The sequence below is a fragment of the Augochlora pura genome, chromosome 4 (assembly GCF_028453695.1).
Source record: "Augochlora pura isolate Apur16 chromosome 4, APUR_v2.2.1, whole genome shotgun sequence".
Taxonomy (NCBI): Eukaryota; Metazoa; Arthropoda; class Insecta; order Hymenoptera; family Halictidae; genus Augochlora; species Augochlora pura.
Genome location: NC_135775.1, coordinates 22113818 through 22136912, shown reverse-complemented (window position 1 = coordinate 22136912; position 23095 = coordinate 22113818). Strand labels below are relative to the sequence as shown.

The 23095-nt window shown below is 37.5% G+C and overlaps 2 protein-coding genes across 7 annotated transcripts; one reads left to right on the top strand and one right to left on the bottom strand.

Moving 5' to 3' along the window:
- Nucleotides 1-793: 793 nt before the first annotated feature.
- Nucleotides 794-21739, bottom strand: Fra (neogenin protein frazzled). Of its 5 annotated transcripts, XM_078179551.1 has the most exons (29): nucleotides 21641-21739; nucleotides 21241-21460; nucleotides 19657-19801; nucleotides 11753-11924; nucleotides 11522-11661; nucleotides 11281-11448; nucleotides 11077-11199; nucleotides 10823-10985; nucleotides 10615-10742; nucleotides 10378-10537; nucleotides 10183-10298; nucleotides 9398-9806; nucleotides 9168-9312; nucleotides 8959-9087; nucleotides 8672-8878; nucleotides 8303-8594; nucleotides 8049-8207; nucleotides 7776-7981; nucleotides 7552-7704; nucleotides 7325-7487; nucleotides 7064-7258; nucleotides 6837-6875; nucleotides 6509-6641; nucleotides 6200-6432; nucleotides 5822-5926; nucleotides 5450-5661; nucleotides 5122-5338; nucleotides 4915-5051; nucleotides 794-4752 (listed from the first exon to the last, which is right to left on the bottom strand). In XM_078179551.1, the coding sequence occupies exons 3-29, from the start codon at nucleotides 19709-19711 to the stop codon at nucleotides 4654-4656; spliced, it is 4458 nt and encodes a 1485-aa protein (XP_078035677.1). In that variant the 5' UTR covers nucleotides 19712-19801; nucleotides 21241-21460; nucleotides 21641-21739; the 3' UTR covers nucleotides 794-4653. The 5 variants fall into 5 exon arrangements, with proteins under 5 accessions (XP_078035677.1, XP_078035681.1, XP_078035680.1 ...); XM_078179555.1 differs by lacking the exons at nucleotides 21241-21460; nucleotides 21641-21739 and having other exon boundaries at nucleotides 9398-9569; nucleotides 19657-19867; XM_078179554.1 differs by lacking the exons at nucleotides 21241-21460; nucleotides 21641-21739 and having other exon boundaries at nucleotides 10183-10295; nucleotides 19657-19867.
- Bap55 (Brahma associated protein 55kD) lies at nucleotides 20037-22931 on the top strand. 2 transcript variants are annotated; one of them, XM_078179559.1, is made up of 6 exons: nucleotides 20037-20184; nucleotides 20804-21150; nucleotides 21223-21552; nucleotides 21626-21877; nucleotides 21958-22155; nucleotides 22234-22931. In XM_078179559.1, exons 2-6 carry the CDS (start codon nucleotides 20824-20826, stop codon nucleotides 22447-22449), a joined length of 1323 nt encoding a protein of 440 aa, XP_078035685.1. In that variant the 5' UTR covers nucleotides 20037-20184; nucleotides 20804-20823; the 3' UTR covers nucleotides 22450-22931. The 2 variants fall into 2 exon arrangements, with proteins under 2 accessions (XP_078035685.1, XP_078035684.1); XM_078179558.1 differs by lacking the exon at nucleotides 20037-20184 and adding an exon at nucleotides 20261-20585.
- Nucleotides 22932-23095: the final 164 nt, after the last annotated feature.

The window sequence follows — 23095 nt, the reverse complement described above, 5'->3', positions numbered from 1 at the left end:
GTTTGTCAGTTGTTATTGAAAATTATTACTTACATTTTTTGTTAAACCCATTTTCATCCACAACCACAATGCATATATGTATACTCAGTGGAGATTTTCACCTAAAATATCATCGTTGTTTAGAAACAATCTCTTCTATCACAAAAATATTCTCTTTCGACCAAACATTTGTTTTTCTTGTTTCAAATATTTGTTCTTCGATTTTCTCAATCAATAAAACCCAACAAGATATTTTAGTTGACTCACCCTATAGTATACGTTCAAATTTTTTAGATTGAAACGACTTTATTGAGAAATATATCGGGTCGTTTATTTATTACAAAAAGAAAAAGAAACAATTTATCAGTAATAACTTCAAAGCAGATTTATGCACTGGCCAATTAAAATCTTGCTAAACAAAAGAATTGATAATAAGGTTACTATGTTCCAATTTCTGTGAAATGCAAATTGGTTAAATTTTGGCAATATGGATTTTTCAAATTACCACTTGCGAGTATTACCAAATGACGAAAAAAAAACAGAAATTTCAACAAATACAACATAAAATATTAACACAAATCGTAAAATGAAATAGATAAAATAATGAAGTAGGTACAGAAGTGATTAATGTTTCCACCTAGTGGCAGACGCCAGAACTATATTAAGCGAAAAATTAAATTTAAAACGCAAAGGCGCGGAATTGAAATGTGTTGTTCCTTAAAACATCTTTTCTACGATCCCTCGTGAAATGTTTTTCTTTAACATTGAATCTTAAGTTCAACTTATAATTTGTAAAGAACATAAGGTTGTTTATTGGATATCAAGGTTTACAAATATTATCACACACTTGTTATGAATGTTCATTGGAGATGGCTGCCTTATACGTATCGTACAAATATAATAATTATATTTTATAATGGCTGTGTGTATATATATATATATATATGTATATAATGTATATAAATACTTAATTATCTTATAAAGTGGCGATATTTTATTTACATACGGCAGTGGCTTTTATCCTTTTTACTTTAGTCTTGATTATCGTCGGATATTGTTATCAACCATAACGAATCCGTTAATGGTTGATCAAATAGACGAATGCGAATAAATGACAATGAGAAAAATTGGATGAAAGTGAGGATGATAACAATGACAGAGATTAATGACTATAATATACGATGTCAATGGAAATGATTAAAAGCAACCAGCCTCTAGCATCTCGCAACATTCATTTATCCTCGATATTCCCAGCATACATAGAAATCAATAAATAATAATTATATAGAGAAGGATAAAACTATCCTACTATACTTTTGTGGTAAAATATTTTCGCAGGCCGTCTCGTAGGCCTGTTTTACTTTACTTACAAAGACAGTCGCTTCTTGAACAGCGCGATAATTACAAATTTTCATGTATATATTACATATATGTATATACTTAATGTACAAGCTGTTCTTTTCTATCGGTGTAGCTCAAACGCGCTTACGCATTTTCGTCACTGGTAATCGCAACATTATACAAAATACTTGAGATTTCGAAAAGAATAAAAAATGTTATAGAATACTCGCGAGAAAACCCTATTAACATCAGTCACAGATTTCATACAGACTTCCCATACAAATCTAATATGCCTCAATATATTAAACCCATGCGACATACCACTCTAGAAATAATTTTGTGAACTTTAAAAGACTAAATATAATCATTTTTCTGTTAGTAACTCCTTTAATACATCAATTGACACTATGATCTCAATAGAATCTAGAAGGGATCTTGAGCTAGACATGATAACCAATGTTCCTACGGCATTCTCGATGGAACCACTCCCGTACAATCGTTTATGTAAATTCGTTCGTTTAAAAAAATGGCAAATTTAGAGAATCAATGAAACTCACGCGTGCACGACTACGGGCGTCTCTTAATACTACTCGCGTTACTCTAATCGAGCTAAACCGACGACAAAAGAACGTGTTCGCTCGAAATGTTGGTGTTTCACGTGCGGCATCGAATATTCGAGTAATATGCAATACTCTGGGCATCGGCCCTACGATTCCTAAAGCGGGAGTATCACATATTGCTTTGTACTGTATCCATATTAGACTTCTGCCGCAAAACGGAAACTCCTCGTTGGTGCTTGAACCCATCGCGTACAGGACTTTTTTGTACAATACAGGGCCGTGTTACCCTGTATACTCAACGTTTAGGAAAATACGAAAGTGCTTAAAAAGGATGGTATAGTACGGAATACTACAAGCGACGTTCGCCCTCGATCGCGTCACAATTCGCGCATTAATTGTCACGTGATCCTGCTTATATCTCGGGTATCTCAATCTCGTTAATACTAAAGAGACCGCATGATGATTGCAGTAAAACGTGTACAAAAGTTATACGTAGCAAATCCCTAGCAATGGAAGGAAGTATTATTCTATTATATGTATAATATCTCGACGGATATGGTAAAAAACGGTCGCTAAATATTTTTCACTGTAAATATGCCGTATCGGATATCTAATGATCGTGTGACAGTTAAAAATTTTAAAGCGACCACAGTCGCTATCGAGTCTTCGAAAACGGAAACAATGTATGCACACCTTAGAAACAACAATTTGTAAATATTTGTTTAAAAAATAGCTTGCAAACTCGACTACCGAATTTAATTTATATACTATTTAATTAGACCGTACCCTTAACTGGACGTTTAGAACGTAATCGTTACTTTAAGGTAAATCAACTACCAAAACGGTAAAAATCCATCGACGTGAGAAATCTTTTTATCTTTACGATGACCTATGTCACGTAACGCAGTAAAGCCTACCGTAATACCCATACTCGATGTACGCTTTGTTTGTGTTTTTCTCTTTTTATTCTAAAATAAGATTTCTCGATGAGATCGTAATACTACAATGTCTCGATTAGAATAATACACGCGTATCATTCTCTCGTGCGTATGAAATTCCTTAGCGAGCTGCCGCAGCCATAAAATACAGAATAACCGAACGCGAACATTTTATTTAAGGCCGTTACAGAAGGTTCAGCGTGGAAAAGTCTCTCTTAGCCTGTTAAATCAAACTCCCAGAATCACAGGCAACAGTTTCAATGTAATTTACAGACTTAGCTGCCGTTACGAAGCTTGATAACACGCCAACCGTTCAGATTAATATTCTATAAAATTCTGAATGAGCCACCAGCAAAACAAAAATTGAAATGCTTGATACAATTCGTCCCCATTTACAAACTATAATAAAGATGTATGTTACGCATAAAGTGTGGGATTTGTGCATCTATGACATAATGCGAAAATATTCGTCTCATATAAAAGATGAGTAGTCTAACCATGAAGCACTGGTGACGCAAGTCTCAGTCAACGTGTTAACAATGAATTTCTCTTTAATTAATACTAAATTAACTAGTCTGAAAGTACTGTACCATAGGAAAACTTATCATCGGAACGGTCGTTAAAGAATTCTGACAGATGAAAAAATAAGATCGATATTTCTAGTTTCTCGACTCACACACTGAACCGTGAATTATTCACTCTTAAGACTCACGCGATCCTGCCATCCTAAGCGTAAGTATGGCAGTCGACTGTATCGATATAGAAAATGTACTCTTATGAGTATAAATTACCTACCATGGCAAAGAACACGTGAGCTTATCGATATAGTACGAATTCCTCTCGTTTTTTCTATCTCTTTTTCTTTTAGGCGAAATCGTCCGTGTCACCGAAGCATATAAAAACAATCGATCAGATTATCAAAATTCGTTAAAACAGTTTCTCTTCGCTATGAATCCGTTGTATCAACAACGTAACGCACTCTTAGTCACGCGAAAAGACTCCAGTGCATAGGATGGACCTATAGTTTTAAATGAACTTATCGCGTCCGGTATCTTTAAAATCAGTGGCAACCCAACCATTGAAATTAATCAATAGAACGTTTATAAATCTGGTGTATAACTTTGAATACCTGAAATATACTGTTGCTGTTTCTCTCGACAAATTGAATTCGGATACTTATCACTGAACATTCGTTTAACATAAAAGTATACTGAATTGCTAGGTCTATCCCAGACGTTGTCAGTAATCCCAGATAAGGTCGAACTTATCGGTTTCTTTTCATCTCGAGTGTTATACAAACATCGTATGCACTCAGACAGCAGAAAAAATAGAAACACCATAAAACGCTCTCAATAAAACGTCCTATTCTCGCATCGATTTCACTGTAAAACCGTACCACTCACAGTCTTGTGAATTACAAGTCCCCTGCAAGATTGTGGCAGTGTCGAGTTATATTGGCAAGTATACTTTTGCGCTTTCGCCGTAAGAAAACAACGTTAGTACCGGAGGAAAAAGCAAATTGACTAGGAAACACTCGCGTTCCAGACCAATCACACCGGGTTGACGATAATTTTTTAGGCGAACAGTTTTTGGTAACCGTACTGATACTGACGCCGTTCATCGGCCCCGTCGGTTAACATATCGGTTGCCAATTGCGTTGCATTTCCGTGTGCCGAAACATCAACTCCGCAGACGAGTTTCTTTCTTCTTTTTCTCTTTTTCTTTTGTTATCGTGTAACATGATTGTCACACACCTATATCTCTCAGGTACTAACATTGAGAATGTATGATTGCAGTCTATTGAATTGAGATGGCACAAGGTCTAGGAACCTCTTCTAGCACTCAAACTCTGACGCTGTTATGGCATTCAGGTCTTTCATCAGACCCTCTAAGTTCGCCATTTCCTGATTCAGTTCTTCTGTACTATATGAAGGCTAGAAAAAGTGATGAAGTTAGCTTAGAAATTCTTATTTAAAGCCAATATCTAATCAAACATTCAAGGCTGCTATACTGGTGCTTCTTGTAATACGGGACTAAAAAGCTATTCTCACCGTGTTACATCATGAAGCGTATATCTGAATTAAAAGATTCGTTACCTTCAACCGCTCGACTTCTTCCGAAGTGTGTATTGGATTTGAAACCGAGGCTAGTCGATTCTTCGCCAATTGTGAAGTGCTTTGTGGCTTCTTGTAAGGACTACCGGATATCGTGGGTCTTACAGTTACTTGGGAAACTGTACAGAAGATAGAACATGTAACAATAAACCATAAGAAACAAATATTTGTGAAAATATTAAGACAAACCATGTTTTTGTTGCGCTGGAGTAGAAGGCGCAGACTGCGGTGGAGGTGCCGGAACACTAAAGCTCTTCAAAGGATGGCCTTGCATCCTTTTACTGCTACCACTGCCATCGGTTCCACCGCTGCTACTTGACGGCTGATTACTGTTTCCATAATGGCCTGCAGCATACTGAGTACTTCCGCTGTACGACTGTCCGCCGCTTGCTCCATACGACAGTGGCTACAAAACAAAGAGATATCATGTCATTATTTAATCGTGCAATGACCTTAGAACGTGGTGTCAAAGACATGTCAAACTTTTTTAACGGAAGTTTAGCATAATAAGTCTAACCTGGCTCTGTAACGGCTCATACGAGCTTGAAATGTTACAAGAATCTGGACTCGATTCTGGTGTCGGTTCCAAAGTAATGTGTGCACGACTTAGGCTATACTGTGCCACTGTTCGAGGGTAGTTTTGCCTCACGGATGGCGTGTCGCTGCAGGAAGTATGAATCGTTGGCTGAGACATACTTGTATTCACAATTGGTGTAGCAGTCGCTATAGCTGCAACAAGTCGAAATCTTTGGTCACACAGCTTAATAACATCGATCAGAGTATTTTAGCTACGTAACACGATAATCAACAGCTGTCTTGTCGTTACAGACAAAATGCAGGTCTAAACATTCACTGTAAATTCTTGTCATGATATTCAACATTGACTTACGTTGATGTAAAGACGCACTGTCAACAGGCAGTGTAATGAGTTTAGGTTTGTGGCTTCCTCGACTATGCTGTCTACTCAGGGTCGAGCACTTCTCATCAGTGTTACCTAATATTGAGTGAATGAACAAAAACCGAAGAGAAATCAGGAAAACAGCAAACGAAATATAATTATCTGTTCTATGGTGATCGACGTTAACTAAAAACGCCAAAAAATTGTACAGAAATGAGTATAATCTGTGTACCAAAAGATGTTAGAAGCAAGTTGTATTCGTTTCTCTTGTATGATCATAAAAGAATACAATAGTAGGCAAATCAAGTTTTGTGCAGATGTGTTTGATATAAGTTACTACATACTATAATTTTCCTCCACGGAACTCACCCATGTAACTTGGTACGTAAGTACGTTTGTCCAATGAACTGGAATTGCCGTGTACATTCTCTTGATTGTATTCCGGATTACTAGGCCTCGGTAATGTATTACTGGCTACACCGCTCGTGGATGCTTCACCATTTATCGACGACTTCTCAAGAGCTTTCAACTCCATTTGATCATGGTGGATCCACAGATCTGGTGGTTTGATATTTGTCTTTTGATTCGTGTCTTTCATGTATCTAAAAAATTGGAATGTAATATATTTATAGAAATGCATTCACAAGCAACGATACATTTATGTATTATAATGCAAACCCCTTTTTCCGGTCAGGTGTGTCCGGGTTACGTTTACAGCACATCACGGCGACTACAACCGCTACACCAGGAATAAGAACAATAGAACAGCCAACAATGATATAGATCAGTATATTTGAGAGACCTCGTCCGTCTGTAAAAGAAATTAATTTTTAAATATCGACTACATCTTCAGGACATGAATTTTCAACACAGAATGATAAGTACGTATGCAATATGAAATATCGTTCTTAATTTTACTATACAATACTTAGACATTCATTACCCCCAACTGCATGCGATATCTATCGTAATGGATGATGATTCGAAAGAGAATAATATATCTTACCTCGATCATGCAATTCATCATAGACATCCATGCCATTGCCTAGCATAGAAATAAAAAAATAAAAAGAATAATTAACACACCGATACTGTACAGACGTTATAAAGAGATGAACGGAAATGAGAATTGCTGTAGGTGATAACATTGTACATAATGCTTAACAAACTCGTTCGATACCAACAAATTGTTGAGTGCGTGCATAAAGATTCTTTGATACGGGAAATACTTACTTTGAGGTGTTTTAAACGGAACGGTGGTGGAAAACGGTCCGTATCCCTTTGAGTTTCGCGCCTGAATCTTAAAGTAATACGTTGTATTTGGTTTAAGGCTTTTCACAATAAACTCAGTCTTGTCGCCGATAACTGCTTCAATTAACCAGTCGCGATCCCACTTCGTGTTATCGGTAGAATAAAATATAATATATCCTGAAAAAGAGTATATTTAGTTTCGAACCTCAAAATACTTGTATCCAAACAAGAATTAATTATTACCTGTGATTGGTCCATTAGGCTGTTTAGGGGGCTGCCATCGTAGCAAAACAGAAGTCGGACGGTCTTCAATAGTTTGTATCAATAAATCCCTTGGTGCAGAACTTGGCGCAGCTTCTTGCGTTTGATTCATAACAACCATACTCCACGGCGATTCGCGCTTCCCCTAAAGGGAAATAATAGTCATACATAATACTTAATCACTTTTAAAATAGTAAAAGAATATGTACCTTAACCAGCTTGACTGTGAATTCATATACAGTATTCGGTTTCAAGTCATGTATCATGCAATTGAGATCAGTAGCGTTATGATACTTATAACGAGGAGTACTGCTATGATGATTCGTATAACGTACCACGTAGTAACGATTGTCCGTTACAAACTGTAACATCGATTCATTTTTTAGTAAATGATACTGTGTTACTAAAATATAGAGATGTTCCACGGACACACCTGAGTTTTTGGTAAAGTTGTATCGGTCCAATACAATACTACAGTGGTGTCTGATAAAACAGCAGCTTTAAGGCCAACTGGTGGTATCCAAGGCGCGGAAGATTCAGATACAGAACGTTCACTTGTTCTGACATTGGCATAAGCCGGCTGACCGTCACCGGCGTCGTTTGTTGCTCGCAAACTTATAACGTACTCTGTCATTGGTTCTATAAAAGTATAGAATATTATTTCTTACTGTTAGTTATGCGTGTACAGTGAGCTCTGAATACTTACCCAACTGCTCTATAGTGAAAGAACGTTCCTTCCCATCGAGAAGCTGTACTTCAACGTCAGGAAATCCCTTACCCCATCCCAGTTTGTAGCCCTTTACCTTGATACTCTGATCTTTCGGAGAGTTCCAGAACACTTGTATACTGTCCGATTTTACTTTCGCTACAATGTGCAAGAAGATAATAACAAATGCATAAGAATAGGCAAACAAAGATCTTTGGAAAATTACTATTTAAGTTAAAAAGAAATGAACTAACTTCTTAAATTGCTCGGTGTGTTTGGTACTCTCTTCTCATCCGACTCAGTTTCGTACGTCTTTATCTGTATCCATTCCGTCCAAGGTCCAGTACCATTCACGTTTAAGGCACATATGCGAACTTGATAAACGACATGTTTCTCAAGTCCTGTGAGCACTCTTGAGCGTTGGTTTCCTTCTGTAGTTATGGTAACTGGCTGTGAGCCACGATCATGTCGACGATAACGAATTTTGTAGCCAGTGATAATTCCATTTTGTCCCTCCAATGGAGGCTCCCATCTTATTATAATGCTCTATATACAGTAAGGAAACATGGAATTAAATACTTTAATTATTAAATACTATTAAAAATCCTAGGTACAATACGCACTGTAGGACTAGCTGGTTCTACTGTAACATTGTGTGGTGGTTGAGTAGGCTCTGCACTATAAGTCCTCACTATGATATCTCTACTAAATGCGCCAGGGCCGTTCTCGTTCACGGCTTGGACTCTAATACTGTATTCTGTATAAGGCACGAGGTCTACCAATTCGTGCATGGTACTAGTGGTCTCGCGAATGATTTCCTCATTGTCACCCTTCAAAATGAAACAATAAACATTCATTCCTGTTTTATCAATATAATTACTGACACTTTCGCATCAAAGCTTTTCTATACCTCCACGAATGTGATTAAGTATTTAGAAATTCTGCCATTAACAACTTGTGGTTTTTTCCAAGACAATGTGATGCTCACGCTGCTCGTAGTCTGACCTTCTAAGTTCAATGGAGGTCCAGGAACATTGGCCTATTATAAAAAATTCATTATAATAAATATAGTAAACAAAACAGACGTTTGCTGTTCTTTTTGTGAAATTCTAAACAGACCTCAGTAAGCGTAGTGACTTGCAATATTTCACTGGACGTTCCAGGACCTCTCACGTTTAAGGCTACCACTCGAAACTGATACGTCAAACTCGGTTGCAACGCTGGTATCATGGCTTCTAACTTTTGCGTGTTTACAACTCTTTCTCTGTAAAATTTTATCATAAAACATGAGGTACTAACGAACGAAACTATTTCTCCATTTGAACGAGTTAAAAGGGATTTGTGATCACCTTTGAGCTCCTTCTTGCTTGTAATAAATCTTGTAACGTTCAATTTCCCCGTTTGTATTTTCCGGTTCTTGCCACCTTAAAGTGACGAATCGTGCGGTGACAATGACGAGACTCAGATTTCTCGGGGCTGAGGGAACACTTCCTTCTATCGATTCCAGGCTGTCTGTGTCGTCTACAAAAGGGGATTTCGGATCGTAAGGAGAGTTGGGAACTCTAATAGATTCAGGAAAGTCTGCTGGATCATCGGAGGGGCTAATGGAGAGTGGCGGATTCTGTGTGAACGCTGACATCGTGTGTCCCAAAAGGGTGCTCGGATGTTGCCATGTTTTATTGTACAATTGACGGTGTTGCGGTAGCTTTTTTTTGGGAATAGATTTCGGCGTGGTTGTCTTGTGGAAATTTACTTTTTCTGGATACGGTGGTTAGCATGCACACAGTTAACAAGGAGGACACGCAAATGGAAAAATAAATAAAGATAAAATTAAAATATCAAACGGAAACGGAAATAAAGAACCGTGCAGAGAGAGAGAGAGTCACGAAGAACAGAATACTTGAATACCTCTGGACAATTTTATACAGAAACTAAATATTACAAATATCTATTCACATATTCGCTTTGAGTACTATTTTATTAAATTTACCAGGGATATTTAAATACAGGGTATTACGTGACTTGCTCCGCATACGTCAAAGAACTGAACCAAATAATAGAGAGAATAAGTATGTACAAAATAGTTTTCAGAATATGGGAGCCAGGTCTCACATGCAGTGAGACGAGTACTCACTAGGTTGACTAATTGTTAGACGTGCTGCAGCTTGCACACTTCCGGCAGAATTCGTTCCGATGCATTGGAAAATTCCAGCATCTATCTCCAGTAGACCGTTAATTCTAAGATTACTGCTGGAAGTAATCACATTGAGGATACTTATCTCGTGAAATAAATTTATGTTGTTCTTCTTCACAAGCACCATTGACTTACCCATTAATAATCTGCCAATATGCATTGAATGTGATACGTTCTCCATTCTTAAGCCACGAAATTTTCGGCTCTGGTTTCCCATAGATTTCACATTCAAATTCCAAGTCTTGATTCTCGCTAGCTACCTTATCTTCTGGCTTTTTTAGAAATCTGGGTGGCACTAAGGATGAAAGAACAAGTATATTAGTGATATTGAAATTAGGAAAAGACAAATGGAAAATGATATATTATGAATACCTTGTACAATTAAATCGGCAACTGCATCCAATGTATCTACTTCATTTTCCGCCCGACACTGGTATGAACCGTCATCTATTTCTTGGGCATTATTAATTACAAGACTTGATGCAGCTACTTTCCGGTATCTAAACAATAAAATATATGCTTTTAGTACAAATATTCTCTTTTAGATCTATAAGATTTTTATTGCATCCATTATACACACCTAGAATCAAGAGATGCTAAGTCAATAGCTGTACCATCTTTTAACCACAGTATACTGGGTTTTGGATAACCATTGGCAGCACACTCCAGAGTAACTGTCGATCCTTCAACAACCACTTGCCTAAATGGTTTAGCTATGAAGACTGGTGGTGTATTTTCTTGATCTATGATACAAACAAGTAAGAGATTAATAATATGTATTTCTTAATAGTGATGTAGTTCACATAGTAGCATGTTCTACTGATGTATACTAACCAATATCACTTGTCAGTAAATCTAATTGTGCTTTATTACTCAGTCTATATTGTCCATAACTACTTGCATTACACCTGTATGAACCAATGTCTTGTATGTTAACATCATCAATCTCTAATGCACCTATTAGGCAAAGAAAGAAAATAAGTGAACATTGAAATTCAAAACAACTGTATTCTGCTTGCTGTTAGTATAAAAATTTACCTGATGGTAACACTGTCATTCGACTATCATCAAGTACAAGTGGGTGTTCATCTTTCAGCCACTGTATACTTAGAGAATTGGAGGATGAAGGAAGTGTGCAACTCAAATATGCAATTTGACCTGGATAGACCATTGTGTCTTGAGGTTCCTTTTCAAATCCTGGCAGACCTTTAAAACAAAATTCCTAATATTTTTCCAGTTCTTAGAAATCAATGTAAATAACTAAGTATTAGATACTAACTTGCAAGTTTAATTGTGGCTGTTCGAGACACAATAGATCCAACATCATCTCTAAAAGCTAAACACTGATAACTTCCAAATAGTTCTGGATTACTGCTGGAAACACTATTTATATACAAGGATCCATTTGCTAGCTGAGATCTACAATTAAAGAAAAGAATGAGCATGGATGAAAGATGTTCAAATTTCAATACATCAAATGGAATATAATATTGATATTGAATATTTTTACCGAAAATCGTCCCCAATAAAAGTAAGTGCATGACCATCATCTATTCGCCACTGTATAGTCGGTTCCCCAAAACCACTGAACTTGGCTTCACAATCCAATCTAGCTGCACCTCCCTGCTCCACCACTGCATCTTGTGGCTCGGTAGTAAAATAAAAACCACCTGCATTGGCTGCTGAAAACAAGATCAGCTTGTACTTTTTCGTAATATCAAAATATTAGCATAAAATGATTAAATGTTAGCATATTATGATTATTTTTATTACTAACAAACTGTGATTCACCACCAAAAATTTCAGTAACCTTTGTAACTTACAGACAACAAAGAAGAAATTATATATTCTGATATATACAGTGGAGGATCTATCCCTGCAAGCCAATTATTAAAAATAATGTATCTTTTTGTACTCGAAATTACATCTTCTATCAGATTGTACAGGTGTATATCAAATTCATTGAGAGACACTGCGGCCCAGGTGTGGCTTAGCATGATAAAAAACACCGTCCTCTTTTTTTTTTTAGTATAAGAAGAAGCGTGTAAAAAACGGGTATTCTAGCAGACATCTATCTTGCTAGCCATCATCAGGGTAAATTCGATAGGGGCAGCAGGACTATCAAATTTCGATTGCATCTCCCGTAAGTTACTAAACACGTGCGTAGGCGTTCGCGTAAGTATCGTGATGGTGGATGTTGAAAACTTGTGAGGGTTTACCTAACGAAGATGTGGGATGTCCGTGGTGTTGTATAAATGGGAAGAGGGGATAAAGGGTCGGCAACCCTACATAGGCACCCTTTGGCCCTTTGGCGAGACACCCGAGCCGAGTGCCTAAATTCTCTTTTCCTTCCTTTCTTCCTTTTCTTTTCTTTTCTTCCTTTCTTTCTTTCGTTGGAGGCTTTGCGATCGTCCGATACGACGTACGCAACCGCACGATGCAGAACGATTCAACGTCGTTTTCTGAATAGCCTTTCGCGAGAACAAAGGAATAAGAGAATCTCGACGGAACAATTTTATGGGACGCGATCCGAATGATTTCTAGCGAACGTAAGCTCTCTTACCTTTTAAATTCCACGCAATCGATATGCGCCGCAAGGTATTTTCTACGCAAAGTGAACTACTCGCAGTGATCCATAAAGCGATAATTTGTAGTCGAAATTAGAAATATTTCTATATCAATCTCCTCTAATATGTAACTTTACTATTTTTAACAAAATAATAAATACAGGACCATTAAAAATCAATATCTATTTTTTGTCGAAAAATTGTTGTTTTATCACGGAATTTAATTATAACATTTACACTGTTGATACGCGACTTACTATAAACAAATCATATGCTAGAGAAAAGTGAATTTAAAAATATTTCTAAATCTGGCAAAGAATTACCGTTTGCTGAACAACTGTGCAACGGCGGGAACAAAGAATTTCAAATTTAAAGTAATCACTTGAATGTGGCCGCGGATCCCAGGGATTTAGTATGTGACTTCGCACAGGGTTACAGAGGGTTAATTCATCGATGATATTTTTATTGTTCGGGAATGGCCCCCCATAAATTTCCCTCGAATTATTCACGTCGAAGCCAGCTTCGTTATTTCCATGATAAAACATTTCGCATTCATGCAACACCGATATCGACCGAGCCGAAGAAATTCCATGCGGCTCGTTAAATTCTTTCTCGCGGGATTCTTAAGGCTCTTTATGAAAGAGATACGCATTATACGCAGGACAATTATGAATATTTTCGCGGGCTAACAACCTTCCGGTGTCAAGACCTCGCCTCTGGAACCCTACTTTCTGTAGAATCCGTTACCGACGAACTGGGAGTCTCTATCTCTCTCTTCCTCGATAAATGGAAAATTCAAAAGAACCGCATTGAAACTTAACCTAGACAAAAAGAAATACGGAGAATGTCTACATAGTGGAGTATTGAGACCCCGTATAACTTGTCGCGTCTACGGATACCTAAGGATATCGATCCGATATAAAACTGGATACTTTTTTTTCCGCTTGGCGAGTGAAAGGGACGAGCAATCGATAATTGACGTCTATCAACGACGGAGCCGACTAATTCGATCGACGCTTCCAGAAAATTGAGAAACACTGTTTACGGTTATTGGGTTACAGTTTCACGCTCACGGTGGTCTGTCACCTTTCCGTGCAACCTTCGCGAACGAGCTCGAACACGTCTTCAATGATCGACATAGAAAATTAATTCTCGCCGTCGCTATTTCGGTTGATGAGTTTCTTATTCCGCGCCATCAGGTTTCAAATTTTTACCACCACTGAACCGCAGTCGACTTCACTCGATCGAACGAATTCGAATATCGAGGAAAAGGTAATATCGATTTATTTCGTTCTTTCAATTCTCGAATCTCCCCGCCATCTTTCTCTTTGAAAAATCGTTACGGATTAGTTCCGCTTGGCTTGACAGGTCCGTTCAACAGGCATCGAGCTCGAACAAGCCGACAAATGAAAAAGAGAAAAGGGAACGTGCGAAATTTGGCGCCCGATAGCGCCACGACGGTGCATTCTCAAGGAAAATAAACCGTTCGCCGTCTGACTATTTGATTTATGAGTGCGGGCGACAACCTACCGCACGGCATACCGAAATAGATCAAGAGGAGAACCATTGCGGTGTGTACGGCCGAGGTAAATCTGACGCGGGAACAACCACTGCACCTTATTTCGTACAGGTCGCTCTATAAATCGTCCCATACAACTATAACGATGTCTTTTCTCATCAAAATGTTGGTTAGAAACAAATATGTAGTTGTTTTTCGGAAATTTGAAATTGCCACTAATTTTCGAAGTTCAATGAGGGCGCGCTAGTCTAACCAAAATGGCGGCACATTCATGAAGATAAATTTTTCAGTTATCCAGCGAAACACTTAATATTTTCTTTTTTAATTTCAGGTTCTATTATCCTTATGGAATTAAAGACAATATTTGGGTGTACAATTGAAAGAAAATGCATTTAAGAATGTTTTCTCTTTAAAATAAAAATAATTATTTTATTGCATAAAACTATGTGTAAAGGTATACAAGTCTAAAAAATTTAATTCAAATGAAAAGTAATTTTACATTGCTGTTATCTTATTTAACATTTTTACTTTAACGTTTCAAGTAGTCGGAGTAATTAGAGAAATTATGTAAGTCCAAGTAGAACATGCATTTCAATGCTTAGACTGATAACGATAAGACCAACGAATATATAATTTATGTCGTTTTACCTTACGACTACAATTATTTAAAAGACGCAACACAATAATTTTCCTTTAAATTTTTATTCGAGTACGAATTTTTTTATTTCGTCTCAAATTATTCGACACCCTATAAGCAGGGTGTTTGTCAGACATCGGTTTATACGTCTTGTTTAGTAGCATAACGGGAGCGGAAGAGAGAAACAGTGGAGGGAGGACGTAAGTACCGCGTACAAACTTACAACGAGTCTTGAAGTCGCTATCTCGGACGAGCTAAATGTATCGAATAATTTCCTGCAGATAAGGTTCACACGATCGATGCAGGAATCGTTTCACGATGCAAAGTGTTTTCTCGGGGCTCGTCGAACGATTACACTTCGGTAAAAATGCTTAGAAAGTAGTGGTACTTTCTCCTTCTACCGGTAAACACACCTTTTTCATGAATTATCCCTAAAAAAGAGACAACTAAATCGTGCAACCGCAATTAGGTAGTCGATGTTCAGTTATTTCCTTTGTTTCAGACTCGAGAGACGCGCAATTGGAACATATATACGTTCCACTTAAACAAATACTACTATTCGAGGAAGTTATCGTGCCATCATCGGTATCTAACACGATTTAAAACCATCACTTCTGCTAGGATACTACGAGAATTAACATTATTCCTGATTAAAAACATATTTGATTAAACCTACCTTCAAACTTTAACTCTAGTATCAACAATGATATATCTATTCTCATTAGAAAAAATATTTCTCATTGACGAAAGCAGTCAAGTAAATCTTGGACTGATTAAAACGTATACTAGTCCTACTTAAACATACTTAAAGATACATTCTTTTCTTTCAAACGTAACTATCGCCTCATTATGAAATGTGTTGCCAGAATAACTATTGGTAGCGATTGTGTTATCGGAAATTGACCTTCCTTGTTGCATCCGAGTACTGATCACCGTGCCTGTTCTATGTGCAATATGCGTCTTCCAGCGTTAATAAATCCTCGAGATTTTTTGTACAGCACGAATTAATTCGTGGGGCGAGTTTGCATGCCCATGATGGAAGTCGGCAAGGGAAGGAGGGAGAATGTTGAAAAACGTGGTAAAAGTACTCGACATGTGACGAACAGACCGTGAAGGAAGGCAAGGTATACGTATACACCGTGGCACGACCGATATACGGGGTGTCACATAAATACTGATAAAATCGGTGCCTCCAAGGGAGATGAAGGATATTACGATCCCTCCTACGACAGAATCAATTAATCGTTCGCGACAGTTGGGGTTGCAGGGAGCACACGACCCGGCGTCGGCCCGAATAGAAGGAAATCTAGGCTTGACTTTGGCGATCGATAAATGAATTCCACGAGCCCAGTGTCTCATCCGTCTTTCTCTTATCTTCTTCGTACCGTGACTGTTGCTACTTCCGTTCCAGGCATACGCTGTTCCGCGAAACGTTCGCGAGAAAACGAGAATTGGAGGAATGACACCCTGAAAGGATAACGAAAGCATGCGACAGGGTATAGCAGTAATGGAATTGCCAACGTGATGCAACCGCCAGTGAACGTGATACCTTTGTAAGGAGAAGAAAAAGCAATGCGACCGGGTTTACAAAACTAACAACCTCGCACTACCGGCTGAAACCAACAACCCTAAATTGCTTTGCCCATGGATTTGTGAAATCCTAGCTCCCATGTTTCCATGTTCTTGTAAGGCAGTACTTTATCTTTATTTTTAGTCTAATTTCTAGTTTTTATATGCTGAATCTTTAGTCCTTATCTTTTGAGTACTCATTTTTAATCACTTAAAGAATTTTTATTTTTTTTTAAAAGATCGTGATGTTTTCAATTCTGCGTTATTTTGAAGAGAAACTCTGAGGATTGCCGATCAATTTCGGATCACCGAGGGGCCGAGGTGGGGCTTGCATGTCGAAATCAAATTAATCGAGGCCCATTCGTTGGGATGCGGGGAGTGTCTTAGGTAAATCACCCTATACATCAATATGCACGCGCGTATGCCGCGTGGGCGCCGACCATTAAGGTGTTGTTACGACATCGGTCGCACAGTACACGCGTTTGTAAATACCACTTTACAGAGAACACATTTAAACGCGGTTGTGTTGCCCCGATCGTGTTCCGTATTTGGGCTACCAGTGTCAGAGTAGATCTTCATGTGTCGAATTTACGCTACAAGCAAGCCCTTATACGAACACGGTTCCAGTGATGATAACGAAAACAGTTCTGAAAGTGGCAAAAGATCTGTTGGAGAGAGCATTAGGTGTTACTTTACTTTCATGAACTCCGTATTTCATACAAATGTATATTTTCATTTGCAGAATCCTCCATCGCAAAGAGTTCTCAAGACTTCGAGTATTGCAGTTTATAATGACTCGATGGAAGGGCCAATGTGTTCCTCTTCGCTTCTTTTTTCGAATTATCGGACCGTAGGTGATCAATCAGTTCCACTAGGTGAACTGGCGCGAGTTCTTCTGGAGGAAAAATCGGTACGAAATTGGTCTACGAGGAAAGATCAATGAACTGAAATCAGGAGCTAACGTCGATGTTGAACTTATCATGTTCTGTTTGTTTGGGCCCATAATTGTTCTGCAGGCGAGCTGCGAGTCGGTAGTGCCGTATCCCAGACAAAGCTAACTGGTTTATTTGAGGAAGGCACCCTTTTAAGACCCCTTTCATTGTTTGAACGCTTCACCACCACGATGAGCAGGAAATGGATCTTTATATCTAACTAGACGTGCGTATATGTAATAATGAAAAGTAAATAAAAAGGATAATAAGAGGAATGATGCTTGCAGAAAGAGCACTACGAACATCCTTAATTTCTACAAACGTCGTTCTATTAGGTATATTTACAAAACACTAAGTAAGCAAAATGGTTGTGAAACCGTATGTGCTCAAGTAGATCAAAGAAGTTTTCAAAAATTGTTATTATTCTGAAATAGAATCCTATTTCATCAAAAAGCAATCTCAAATATTTCATAAAATTGTTTGTCATTTTAAATATATGTAGCCCCTTTAAGTAATGACGCCGGACGTTTAGTAGATGCATTTTCTATCATGATAAAATCGCAAGGAGAGGCTTGCCGCGTTGTTGGAATACTTTGCTCGAGTGTTTGACGTAAATGCTTCTAGCGGTGCAACTTCTTTAATGGTGTACTCTCATTTCGAGGAACGAAATGATCACCTTTTAAAACCTCCGTCTGAATTTGCAAATTTTTCAGAACTAATAATCAGTAATCATTTCTAGCAGTATTTCTAACACGAGAAATTCAATAGTAACATTTCCGTAATTAAAAAAGCCTGTTAAATAGAACGACCCAATTCATAAAAACAATGAAATTAAGTGGAACATTTTTCTCGGCACCGAGAACAGATTGTAAAGTCGACTTATACTTAATCAAAAATTGATTTAAATAGGTAATGACAAATATGTTAAAAATATTATAATTCCTCTAGTATTTGACTTACGCCGTGAACACAATTTTTTTAGTTTCTTTATCATTTCCAACTATGCTATCCCTTTGGGGATTCCATTGTATATTGAGCATAAAACTTCGTCGTGAAAAAAGAATTTCTTTGTTAATGAGACAATCCCTTAATGAGTCTGTGCTACGGAGGACACAGAGATTATTATATTTGTGTACACTGGACCAGGGTCTAGAACAATGGTCCCTAGCCCTGCCTTCTACCTCTCCCAATTCGTCGTTACTTTTACCAAGGGAGCTGTACTGTCCTCGTTATTGCGACAGTATTGTCAAGGGATACTGTCCAGATCGTTGCAATCGGAAGTACACCCCGAATCACCCCCTTACATGAGATAACCTCCTCTGCATCAATAATAGCCACCCAGGGGTGCAGTGTCTCTCAACTTAATTTTTATAATAAACGTAAATCACCAAAATTTACATCGTGAATTTTGGCAAACGTTATTCATATACCTAATACCGTGCCAAAATCCTTCCTTATAAACATTTTCCTACGACATTCGCTTTCATTCATCATTCCATGTACGTTGTTTTCATTTGGCACTCGGAGCGCCTATCGTAAACGGCTCGCTATTTAATTCAGAGTCGTACGGTGGCGAACGATCTAGCGAAACAACAGTTCGCATAATAAAATATTCGTTCGAAAAGTTAAGATATTCGCTTCGCATCCCTACGCGCGTCTGCAACAGTTAATCGTTACCGGAATCCCGTACGAATCTTGACACATCGCGGTATTTAATCGTTATTCTCACGGTGAAGCGGCTCGCGCGATTGTTGAGCACGGGTCCGAGACTGTTTTCCATGGCGTAATCTCCGGCGTTAAGATATTAGCAAACAGAAAATCGCCGAATGGTCTCGTAAATATTTGCCTACTACTAACGATGGGGCAAAACGCAAACAGTGGTAACCGTGAAGCGATACCATATTTCCCAGATTTCCACGTTCATCGATAAAACGCCGAACGGAGCGCGACGTGAGCTTTATCACATTCTTCTCCGGGATCGCGAACCCGTTTCGACGATATATCCGCGAGTGACAATGCTGTCCTGCGCAGACACCAGTCTCGTTTGTACAATATACAATCACCTGCAATTTAAATTTATTTTCACAGGAGCGCAAGCTTCTTGACAGAATCGACGACGCAGAAATTTTGGTATGATGAAAATGGTATTGAATGAGAAGTTCGATGAATGATAGTATATGGGGAACTTACCCGATACGACGAATGTCAACAAAGCCAACGGGACAGCAAGAGTACGCGGCTCCATTGGGCCAGCGGGTGTCACAGACTCCGACGCGTACAAAAACCCAGCGTAATTTCTTCACGCGATCGCTGCACCAGCATACAATGTCCTGTCCTGCGAACACATGCCAATTCCTTTGGCTCACCGTCACCCGTCAAACGATCCTTCGTATCTCGCATTCGTGAACCTCATTCCCGCACCACACTGTCGCAAACCCGACGATAGAACATGGCTAAAAGACGGCGGGCGGTTATACACCTCCGCATTGTCTCGAGTCGTATGACAATCTGACTCGAAGCGCCATTTTGTGGGCCCTTGCGAACAGAACGCTTCGAACGAGAAATCGTCGAACTAACAGGTGGTTTGATCTTTCTTTTATACCGACAATGGACTTCGAATTTTGCAACTTTTATACATATTCATATGCATTTCTCTACACTTCAAATTAATTTATGCAAGAAAATTAATATTTTACCCTTATTTTGTATGAAAATCAAGTAAGTAATTTCCAAATGATTTCTCGTTTGAGTACATTGAAACATTTAAATAAAATATTCAAATAAAGGTTATTATTAGAGTATAGGAAACTTTTACGTAAAGATAACTGCCAGAATTCTTTATTGAAGCAACTTACAATCAATATTTTTTCAATCTGAAACGGTTCTTGTTCTAATTAAAATTTATTCCCCATGGAAGAAGTAGAGACTCGGTGATTGGATCAAGCAATCTTCTAATCTAAGAATACATAGCTTTGTTCATGGTGGCGGTATTAAGCGTCCTTCTGAGTTGAGGTTATGTTTCTGTTGCATTAAAAGAAATACATAAATAAATGTTCATGTAGCCGTCAAGTGCATATATTTTTACCATTTCATTGAGTTATTTTTGTAAAGACGTTACGGTGAGTTGAAAATTCAAAATGGGAATTTAATTACAACATTCCAAGTTAATATAAGTTATTACCTATCCGGCTTATGTATACTAAATTTAGTAATTACATTGTTTTTATGATAGAAGTTCGTCACCGAATCACTTTTAATGTGATGCAAGTGAAAATTATAATGTTATACTAATAATTACCAGGAAGAAGTGATATCAATAATTTGATTACTGCCATAGATCATTTTAAAACTAACAAAATGTCAGGGGGCATGCTTTATGGAGGAGATGAAATTGGAGCTTTGGTATTTGACTTGGGTCATCATTCTTTGAGAGTTGGTTATGCTCAAGAGGATACCCCAAAAGCTGAAATTCCTGCTGTGGTAGGCGTAGGAGAAGATGGAAATTGTACAGCTACCAAAACAGAACCTATGGACATCGATGACAAAAAGCCGGATAATAATATCACACAATCTGGGACCAAATATTATATTGATACTACTATATTACATGTTCCACGAAAGAATATGGAAGTTGTAAGTTACATGAAAGAGGGTATGATTGAGGATTGGGATCATTTTGAAAAGGTAACAAAAATATATCTTTAATTCAAAATTTTTAGTTTTATATAATAAATAAAATAAAACTATAATTAATAGGTTTTAGATTATACTTACTCCAAAGTAATTCAGTCAGATGCAGAATATCATCCAGTATTGTTTTCTGAATCACCATGGAATGTTCGTAGTAAAAGAGAAAGACTAACTGAATTAATGTTTGAAAAGTACAATGTACCAGCATATTTTTTGGTAAAGAATGCAGTACTTGCTGCTTTTGCAAATGGTAGAGCTACTGGTATTGTTGTTGACAGTGGGGCAACACATACTTCTGCTGTACCTGTTCAAGATGGTTTTGTATTAACACAAGCAATAGTTAAATCCCCTCTTGGAGGTGACTATATTAGCATGCAGTGTAGGCAATTTCTTCAGGTATGAGCATATTTAAAAATACTGTTTTATAATTTAAGAAAATTAAATAATAATATTCTTTAAATAATAACAGGATAATGATATAGACCTGTCTCCTTCTTATATGGTGGGCAGTAAAGAAGTTGTTAAGGATCATGACAAACCTCGGTGGGTTAAAAAGAAAGGTTTGCCAGAAGTTACTAAATCCTGGCATAATTATATGGTAAAAAAACTTATCCAAGATTTTCAAGCCACTGTATTACAAGTATCAGAAACTCCATATGATGAGAAAATAGTTTCCACAATTCCTGCAGTCCAGTATGAATTTCCAACTGGATACCATCAAGTATATAAAAGAAATATTTATTACTAACATTACAATTATCTACATAAGTACTTCTATTTGACAAACAATAATATTTCAAGGATTTTGGAAGTGAGAGATTTCGTATACCGGAAGCTCTTTTTGATCCTAGTATGGTGCAAATGCGGGGTGGTATGGTTGGCAATACTATGCTAGGAGTAGGACACATTGTACAAACCAGTGTCGGTATGTGTGATGTTGATGTAAGGCCAGCTCTATATGGAAGTGTCGTTGTTACAGGCGGAAATTCATTCATTCAAGTACGATGAAACTATTATGATTGTATAATGCTTTAAAAATATCTTGATCACGTTTGCTTAAATTTATTACGTTTGCAGGGCTTCCCAGAGCGTTTAAATAGAGACCTGTCTATGAGAATACCGTCTAGTATGAGATTGAAATTAATTAGTGTGAACGGCTGCGCTGAACGACGATTCGGAGCTTGGATCGGTGGATCTATATTAGCTTCGATTGGAACTTTTCAGCAAATGTGGATTTCCAGTCAAGAATACGAAGAGAGCGGAAAGAGTCAAGTAGAACGAAAGTGTCCATAAATTAATAAGTTATTTTCATTTACCTTTGTCTTTATAATGTCGTTCATATTTGTACAAACATTTCCTTGAAAGTTTCTTTTCTTAACAAATAAGTTTGAAAGATCACGTTTACACAGATTAAAAGATACATATACAGTGAAAATTTTCACATTTTCTGAGATTCGTTTAAAAGTAATGCATCTTAGATCTTGACCTAAGATAAGTATATTTTACTTATAAGTGATATTGAACAATGACATGTAAATTATACAGTCAAAGTGAAAGTTTTATTTATTATCGATGCACCACATAAACGCAATAAAATTTTATAAGAAATGGTGTATACAAAGTTGTATTAGAATTTTTATAAAAACTTACCGTGGAAAATACAAATCTTTAACATTGATGTGTATGCTGTATCCTTTTACCACAAGTATCTTTTGTTGAAGTAAAGCTGAACTCTCAAAGAACACTACAGCAACGTATAGTTTTGCTTTGAAAGTGTTTCTTCCTTGTCATTATTCGTGATGTGCCACAGTAAAGACTGTATGTGAATAATATATGACTAGAAGGTATAATTTGAAAAGAAACCTTTAATTTAAACATAGCTAATGAGCTTTGTATTGATGGCGTTGTCACAAGATCAAAGCAGGCAGTACAATTTGCA

Excerpts from the sequence above, each read along its gene's own strand:
- Fra (XM_078179551.1), bottom strand. The coding sequence starts at position 19,711 with ATGGAGCCGCGTACTCTTGCTGTCCCGTTGGCTTTGTTGACATTCGTC. Across the intron at positions 9,313-9,397 it reads AAGCAAGAAGGAGCTCAAAG|AGAAAGAGTTGTAAACACGC; the intron begins GTGATCACAAAT and ends AAAATTTTACAG. Across the intron at positions 9,088-9,167 it reads AAGTCACTACGCTTACTGAG|GCCAATGTTCCTGGACCTCC; the intron begins GTCTGTTTAGAA and ends TTTTTATAATAG.
- Bap55 (XM_078179559.1), top strand. The coding sequence starts at position 20,824 with ATGTCAGGGGGCATGCTTTATGGAGGAGATGAAATTGGAGCTTTGGTA. Across the intron at positions 21,151-21,222 it reads ATTGGGATCATTTTGAAAAG|GTTTTAGATTATACTTACTC; the intron begins GTAACAAAAATA and ends TATAATTAATAG. Across the intron at positions 21,553-21,625 it reads AGTGTAGGCAATTTCTTCAG|GATAATGATATAGACCTGTC; the intron begins GTATGAGCATAT and ends AAATAATAACAG.